General features: G+C 40.7%; 1 protein-coding gene across 7 annotated transcripts in view; it reads right to left on the bottom strand.

Annotated features, from left to right (window-relative positions):
- Window positions 1-223: 223 nt before the first annotated feature.
- arhgef1 (Rho guanine nucleotide exchange factor (GEF) 1) overlaps window positions 224-8,366 on the bottom strand; it is a 36,048-nt gene continuing 27,905 nt past the window's right edge. For all 7 annotated transcript variants that reach the window (XM_031853005.1, XM_031853004.1, XM_031853003.1 and 4 more), the window contains 12 exons: window positions 7,352-7,452; window positions 7,107-7,181; window positions 6,927-7,002; window positions 6,098-6,265; window positions 5,913-6,000; window positions 5,711-5,812; window positions 5,533-5,585; window positions 5,279-5,422; window positions 5,044-5,169; window positions 4,370-4,554; window positions 3,780-3,884; window positions 224-3,287 (listed from right to left, as the gene is read on the bottom strand). In XM_031853005.1, the coding sequence (XP_031708865.1) occupies window positions 3,810-3,884; window positions 4,370-4,554; window positions 5,044-5,169; window positions 5,279-5,422; window positions 5,533-5,585; window positions 5,711-5,812; window positions 5,913-6,000; window positions 6,098-6,265; window positions 6,927-7,002; window positions 7,107-7,181; window positions 7,352-7,452 (1,193 nt within the window). In that variant the 3' untranslated portion in view covers window positions 224-3,287; window positions 3,780-3,809. The remainder of the gene's footprint in view (window positions 3,288-3,779; window positions 3,885-4,369; window positions 4,555-5,043; window positions 5,170-5,278; window positions 5,423-5,532; window positions 5,586-5,710; window positions 5,813-5,912; window positions 6,001-6,097; window positions 6,266-6,926; window positions 7,003-7,106; window positions 7,182-7,351; window positions 7,453-8,366) is intronic.

Here is an 8,366-nt window from a genome sequence, read left to right as displayed (position 1 = left end):
TATATATATATATATATATATATATACACACACACAGTATATAAAATGTCTATGTAGGCTCTCATAATATTTCTGTATTTTAAAAGGAATATACAGGATATGTTGTTTTTTTTTTTAAATCAACATAAAGAGTCTAACTTTGAGCCCCAAACCTTTAGCTCAAGAGTTATTCTTACATAGGTATAGTATTGGCTCATAACTATATAGAATGACAAAACAGGAATTCATTACCCCAATTTATTTAAAAAATGAAGATTTAAAAAAACAGAACGTACCACAATTTTCCTTAAGTATACATCATTAAAGAGCCTCTTAGTTGATAAAAGAATCAAAACCCAAATACACAGTATAGTTCTTGCATATTCATTGTTTATAGACATGATGGCAGGCGCCTGTATGACAAGGAGCAGTGTCTTTTCTATACAGGGCCCTGGCTGGCTGAGTTGGTGGAGGGCTCAAAATCTATTGCTGTATTGGACACAAAAACTGAATCCTGGGATGATCTCTCAGCCGTTATTAGTCAGTCATTTTGTCTACGTCTCTCACTCTCAGAGGTCGATTTCAGTCCTCCATTGAAAAATAGCCCATAACAAAACAACAAGAAAACAACTTGATCGTTGGAACAAGGCACCACTCTATAAATACATTTTCTATACATCTAAGTATTTGTATATAGAATGCATGAGGAAAAGCATCCTGCGGAGAGAGAGCAAGAAGTGCCCGTAGCAGTCGTTCAGCCAGTAAGTGAAGGTGTCACTGTAAGCTGGTGTTAACTGGCTTTCGCCAGCTGATCACTGCAGTTTGACAAGTAAAAATCTCTGGTTGAACACTTAAAAAAAAAAAAAAAAAAAAAAAAGAATCATCGTCACAATGTTTGCATAATTGTTAAATTCATTCATGCATAGACAAGTTACAGACAAGTCCTGTCTCTCTTACCGTTATGGCCAAATGCATAGTACATAATTACAACGTTTGTTTTAGAACAATAGACAAATAGTAAAAAAAAAAACCACCCTCCCCGACCCGTTTAACAAAATCAAATGAAATACACAACAACATATGGTAAAACTGTGCAGTAGGAAAAGGTGATCATGCTATCACAAGTGAGGGTGTTATCAAGAGGTGTATGTAGCTAATAAGCTCAATAAAAGAAAATTTCAAATTTATGCGTTCTTTACATTTTTTTTTTTTCCTTCAAGCTAAACATCTATGTACATTTTACAAGAGGAAGACATGGGGAGATAAGGCAGCAATGTTCAAACACAAACTGACTAACGGCCCCAACATTTGCACAAGTTCACACTGAGGTTCAGTGGGGTCAACAGGGGAGAGGGGGGGTTGTTGTTGTGGCAACAACGGGTGAGAATGCATATCAGGAAGTGATCATGAGTGTTGGGCGAGAGCGACGCTAGACTGAGACAGCAGTTTCCCTTCCTGCAAGCCTTCAACATTTCCTTTGTGTCCTCATCTGGATTCACTGTCTTGTTGCCCTTTTCTTTCGTCCAGCTTGTAGCAGTCACACCGGCCTATACTCACACGTATTAACACAACCTTTTCATTATTCTGAAGTGTCTGCAAGAAATCAAAGCTCAATCGTTTGGGTTTGGTTTGGTAATAAGGCTAGGGCAGTCTAACATTCTTCATCTCGGTATCTACATTTATTCAAAAACAGGTGTTTTTTATTCGCAACCGATGCTTCAATCTTCTATGTGCTTTTGAAATCCCTTCACTTAAGTTGCCACATGTTGGTGTTTGAGGAGAGGAAAAGCAGCAGCAGGCTGCGCTACTGAGAGATCCCTCCTGCATTAGCATTAGATGTCATGCTACTACACAGATGTCACTAAGAGAACTACAGCTCGCATGAGGCTCTAACGGTGCTTTATGTCTTTGGTTCTCAAATTATATCATCATCATAATTAGAATTACAATCAACTGCTGAATAAAATACAAAGACAGAGCTCAGCTTTGATACAAAAGTTGCTACCAGGGAAGAATAGAATCTTTTGCTAATAACATCTGAAACTATCGTTATATAATACAATTCATAACGCCATCTTACGTCCGTGTTTTCAATCTGGGGAAAGGTGACAATGCAAAACCGTTGCTGGCATCGAATGACCTTTGTGAACACTTCTGTAGCACTGGGCTCACATTTTTCAGTACAGTGAGCCAAATCCTAATCTCATGTTTTCTACACATCGTCTCATGACCCATTGGTTTCAAGCCGGCTTCAAATAAACCAAAGCAACCTCTAAACTCACTCTCCGCCCCTTCAGCTTTCGTCTTCTCTCTCTACTTCGATCTTCGTTGCACATTCTGGGTTTGCCTTCTTATATTTTGTCTTTTCTCTAACACATAGCTCTGCCATTTATTTATCTTTGGGCCCAGTGCTGTAACACTTTCACTAAGGCAAGGCAACTCACTGACCCATCGGAACTAGGAGGAATAAATAAAGGCGGTAAATACACCATTATTAACAGCATGATTACCTATAGCGACGCTATTTATAAATGTTTCTGTGTGACCTAATGACAGTAACAACCCTCCAAACAAGCACATCCTTAATTAAAAACTTTGTAACACACATACACACACTTTCTTGCATGCAATCCTCTCAATAATGAGGTCTGTCTATATGAAGCACAACTGTTCAAAAGCTATACTGAATAGAGAGTAAGTACATTTTGCAAAAACAGTGTGATTTCATCTTAGTTTGATCAGGAAAAAAAGTGCATCTCTGTGGTACTTTGGCATAGACTAGAAATAACACTATATATCAGCAGTAGTATTTCAATACATCTTCAAACGCTACATTGGCCCCTTAAGGCTTCCACCTGGTTATAGCTAACCTGGCGGGCAAAGGCATAGGATTTCTCCTTTACTGCACATCTGCTAATAATGTCAATTATTTGGTAGCGTTCATGTCTCTGGTGTGCGTATGTGTGTTACAGCAGATCGCAATCACTACATTTCATTAGGCAGCATCTCTCTCACAGCAAAATATTGCTTCCGTTTTTTTTGGCACCTCTCTGAAAAAACAATCCCCCACTCAAAAGTAGGATGTCCTGGGTTTTTTTTTTTGTATACCTCTCTACCAAGCATGCACACAAACAAACAAAGACACACATACACATGCACACACACCCTCCCATGTGACATCACTGGACCACTGCACTGAGCATAAAGGCCCCTAATGCAGCAACAGGGTCCAGGTATGACTTTATGAGGAATTTCCAGGGAAGCTTCTGAAAGTCACTCTTGCACTCCAAACTAGCACCAGTAAAAATCTAAACAGAAGAAAAGACAAGTTTGAATGTCAGATAACAGCATGTAAAGTTATAATGATGAAAAGGAGCAAAATGTCTTCAAAATCCTATTTTTGTCAAGTCACTAAAATATGCATGCTAGTGAAAGTCCAGCATGGACAGCTTAGTCTTAGTGTCAAAGACAAAGGATATTATGGGTTTTACATAAGCTGAGCCTAAGGATATTAGTCTGTATCTGCAGCTATGTGGAAGATGTGTGCCAGTGAAGGACATGCAGACCACTCATTTATTTGCATTACATTCATAATAGAGTGTAAAAACGTTGTTTTTTTTAATAGCAATGTCTCCGCTATTCAAAAACATGTATTTAATTCTCTGTACTTTTAGTGGTCTGATTTTATCTTATTTGTAGTGATGAATTGTTTTAACTTGATTTTCCCATTTAAATCCCTTTGTAACTCTGGCTTGAAAAGGGCTTCTAGAATAAAACTTTATACAGTTGAGCGTTCTCACCTAGTGGCCAGCAGGTGGCGTGATGGCGTCTCAATGGAAGTTGCCCCCCTCCAGTGAGAACTTGGAAAGGGCCTCCTGCAGCCTGTGGTGCTCCTCCTCTACAGTCTGCGACACACAAAATCAATATCACCTTAGGAACTGAAGAGAGACACTCGCATCCACACCCCCTCACGCACACGCAGCCACTTCAGCCTCCTCCCTCCTCCTCCTCTTAACATCTTCTCTTCGTCTCCCTCGCTGCATTTCTGACACATCCCATCGCAAGCGCTGGACATAATAGCCATTTTCAGAGAAGTCCAATTTCACAAGGCAATTTTCAGCCAAGCAATAACAGCAGTGGTTAAATGGTTTTCTATTCTCTAGTTTCTCTTTTGTGCCATTTTGGCCCCATTTGTCCAAAGTATACCACAGCTCGCTCCTTACTTAAGTTATCCTCAGTGAAATCCTTGATGCCCAACTGTGTGTGCCTCTTTCCAGTCGGCTCCCATCTTTTGTTATGTCTCTTATCTTTATCTGCCCCTGTCATACTACCTGCTCCCAGCTTTTTTATCTCTCTCTCTCTCTTCCTCTCCGTGTTCACCTCCCCTCACCTGTAGTCTCTTTAGTTGTTCCTCCAGACTGTGGAGCCTCCTGCACACTTCCTCCATCCTCTCCTGGGACAGCACCAAGGGGGCACTGATGCTCCTCTCCTCCTCCCCCTTCATCCCTGCACCTTCTTTTTCACAAGAGTTGTCGTTCTCCTCCTCCGCTCCCTTGTCTATGATCTGGCTTTCTTCTGCAGACAAAGAGAGTCAGTTTAGATGTGTCATGAGTCAGTTTGGTTTTGAACTGCAGTTCATTCTGATCAGTAAAACCGGGGATTTTAAAGCTTCGTTGTCACAATGTAACCTCCTAATATTGTTGCATTTCTCTGTAATGTTTTACAGTAAAATAGGTCTCAAAGTCCTTTATACCAACTCATTATTTTAGGGAATGCAATATTCATGTTTAGGAAACTCTTTAAATGTAAAAATGATGCAGTCTATTTTATATTCTGAAGGAATTTTTTTGTTTGTAATGGACAGAGGAAAGACATTTTTTTAATCCGTCCAAAAAAACGACACTTCTTAGTCGTGAGCAGTGCCTGGTACCTTAAACTTTACGGTTCATTTCAGGAAGTCACTGCCATCGGCCATCAAAAAGTCTGTAATACTACCCCTATAAAACGGGAACACGCCATTTTCACTAAATTTGACTTTTTTTTTTACTTTCCACAAAAGCCTACCTGTCGATTGACAGCTTTCCATTTCTCGACTGGGCCTCTCCGAATGCTCCTCCCCGTTTTCTCCATCAGGCTGCGAGTCTTCCGATAGACTGATGCTGCCGACCAACAGCCTCTTCAGAGACATGACTAACATAGGAGACACATTCAGTGGTTTCATTAGAAAGACAGGCAAGCTCCTGTGAAAGAAAGGAAAGACGGTTATACAAAAATCATCTATAGAAGCACCATCATTCACCTTCGTCCAAAGCACTGTTGGCCACATTCTCCTGATCGCTGTTGGAGTGGCCTATCAAGTCGAAGCCTTTGTCTGACAGGAAATCAATCAGCCTGTGCCTGGGGTCTGAAGACTTGTCATCGGTCAAGCTGTCTTTATCTCGATCTACAGACAGACACAAGGCTTAAGTTTGGCTGGAGCTTTCAGAACTGTGTAACAATAACAAATTTGTACTATTTATTAAGTGTTCAGCTGATAAAGCGTTGCCGTCTCACCACTGCTGCTTTTCAGACCCCCATTCTCAGTCGGGCTCAAAGGGGCAGTCAGCCTGACGGAGAGAAAATGACAAAAGAAATGAGATATTTTGCGATGGGTGAACTTTGGCAGCTGATGAATACAGCTTGCTCTTTCAACAGACGAGTAAAACACACACACACACACTCTGACACATACGTGGTGGGACTGAAGGGAGCTCCTCCAGGAGGCAGCGTCAACCTCATGGATGCTCCACTCTTCTTCAGATCATCCACTGCTGACTTTATCACCTCGGTCCAGCTGTAAAACACACACAAATCAGATTGCAATTCATCCTATGATTTATCCTCTGAAACAAACATGATTAATCTGTGTATTTCTCTCTCTCTCCAACACTTACAGTTTCCTCTCTCCAAGAGACTGAGCCACTAGTTCATAGATCTGAGCGCCGCTGTCCCAGGTAAAAATGACATAGAAGGCCTTCCGATCTGACAGAAAAAAACAGAAATTGGAAGGTCGAATGAAATTGATCTCACAATGGAAGTGACCGCGTGTGAAACTAATGTGGTGTTTTGTGCGTCTAACCTGTGGCCACCTCTCGTAGGAAGACAGATTTCAGCTTGATGATGGGGCTCAGCATCTGCTTGCCCTCCTGCACGGCGATGTTGCTCTTGCTCTGGCATTTGAGGACCATCTTGTCGTCCTGCTTCTGTAGGAGCACCAGCAGGTCCCCAAGCAACACACACTGCACCTCTGAGAGACGGGGAGGAGAAGGAACAGGACGGTGAAGTGGGAAAGACAGCAAAGGGCAGGTAGGATAGGGACGTTCTCTGCTGTCCGACTTCTCAATTACTCCTAGTTATTCAGCTTCATTACTTTAGATTGTTTAGTTTTGTGATTAACAATAGTTTTTCTTTCTTCTCCTATCTATTGTGTGTGTGTGTGTTTGTAACTGTCACCCGGCTGCATGTAATTGCCCAGACAGATCTAAAGGAATGACATTGAACGGAATTGAATTAAGGTTTGAAGGTAGTGAAATTAACAGAATATAAAAAAGGAAGTGAAGGGGCCAATAGCATGTCAAAAGAAATCACCTACACCACAGCTGGGCTTCCTTTCATCTACAAATTTTGAAAAGGGGAAATGAAAACAGAAATATCTGACAATAATTTTCTCAATATCCCAAAATACACCACAGTGGGTTTTTTGCCTTTTGGAAACATAAATGGCTAATCTAAGTGAATTTGATCAATTACATATAATAAATATTTGCATGAGCCCGATACATTTTTTTAATTTGAATGAATTCAGAATTGTTTTTAAATGTCTGTGAAATGTTCTCGTTTCTGCAGCAGAACACTGATAATCCCAGGCAGTTTGCATGGATGCACTGCACGCACAAGCAGATATTTACCGATTGCCTTCTCCTTTGTGACTCTCCAGGTCACAGGGCCTTCATAAAGCATCTTCTTCTGAGTCAGGTCGATGCTCTAGAATTGACAGCGGGAGAATAATATGCAAGACAAATGTCAAAGAACTAAAATCTGTAAAGTTCAACAGTGTGTGCAACAAAACATTGTTGAAAGAACTTTACCTTATATTCTGTATACAGGTCATTACTGGGTTTGAGCCCTGATGTGTCCAGCCTACGCTGGTAGTCCTTCAGAGTCTGGGAACAGAGAGAAAGGTTAGCGGGTCAGACATGATCAGACAGCACAGAAGTAGACGTAGTCTAACAAGCAGAGACCTTCAGAGGTCTCAAAATGAATTTACTAGACTCCAATTGGTGCTCAATCACGACATAACTGTGCGTTGAGTGATGGATTGTAAGTTTCTCACCAATAGGTTCTCCATCTCTTTGACCTCCTCATTGACATGGTTGAGGATCTTTCTGCAGCACTCTGCGCTCTGCTGGATCCTCTCCTTCTCTGTCGGGTCCTCTGGGGAGAGACAGAAAACACAGAGTTGAGGAAAATGCAGTTTTCACAGCAGAGCCCAAACAAAAGCCATAAATCACAAGCGTACACAAAAATCTGGGACGGACAGTTTCGATTGTTGAAATGTTTTGCTGGCTCATTCATCCTGTGTCCTGATACAGATTGGCACATGTAGTTTTAAGCATCAGCATAATAAACATCTCCAATCTGTCCAAATAAGATTTACATTTACACAAACAGATTATCATATGGCTGTCATAAAAATACAATCCGAAGTATCTGCTTGCAAAATATACATAAACACCAGACATGGAGTCATTAGTGTGTAATTATCTGCCAATTTCAACAATTTTCATTTTTTTGTCTTTTCAAGAAACCAGAATACACAGAAAATATAGGACAAATATCATTTATACCATGAATCAATGGAACAACAATGTTTATACTGTGCTTGATATCCCTTTAATATTTGTGAATGTAGGAGACGATTGTGGGCAATGTTGTAAATTGATGAGCAGAACTTAAGGACCAGTGCAAAACCGACTTCTGTTCATTTTATGATGATTTTTGCATCGCTGTAATGAAGTGGCTTGATTGGTCAAGTATTCAATTTGCTAAAATAACAGCTATATTAACAATTTACCAATAGAACCCCCCCCCCCCCCAAAAAATAGATAAAATGTAATATAGGATTTTGTCAATCCCTTTTCACATTTTAATAAATAGCATAATTAACTCCCCTGTCATCAGTAAAAACATATGGTCTCATAAATATGTCTACACTTGGCATACTGACTTCCACATAAACGTGAGCCACCACCAGGCATAGGACACACACGGACACACACACACACACACACACACACACGGACACACACACACACACACACACACACACACACACACACACACACACA

This window comes from Anarrhichthys ocellatus, unplaced genomic scaffold, assembly GCF_004355925.1.
Source record: "Anarrhichthys ocellatus isolate YVR2014 unplaced genomic scaffold, GSC_Weel_1.0 scaffold13, whole genome shotgun sequence".
Taxonomy (NCBI): Eukaryota; Metazoa; Chordata; class Actinopteri; order Perciformes; family Anarhichadidae; genus Anarrhichthys; species Anarrhichthys ocellatus.
This window is presented reverse-complemented; position numbering and strand designations above follow the sequence as displayed.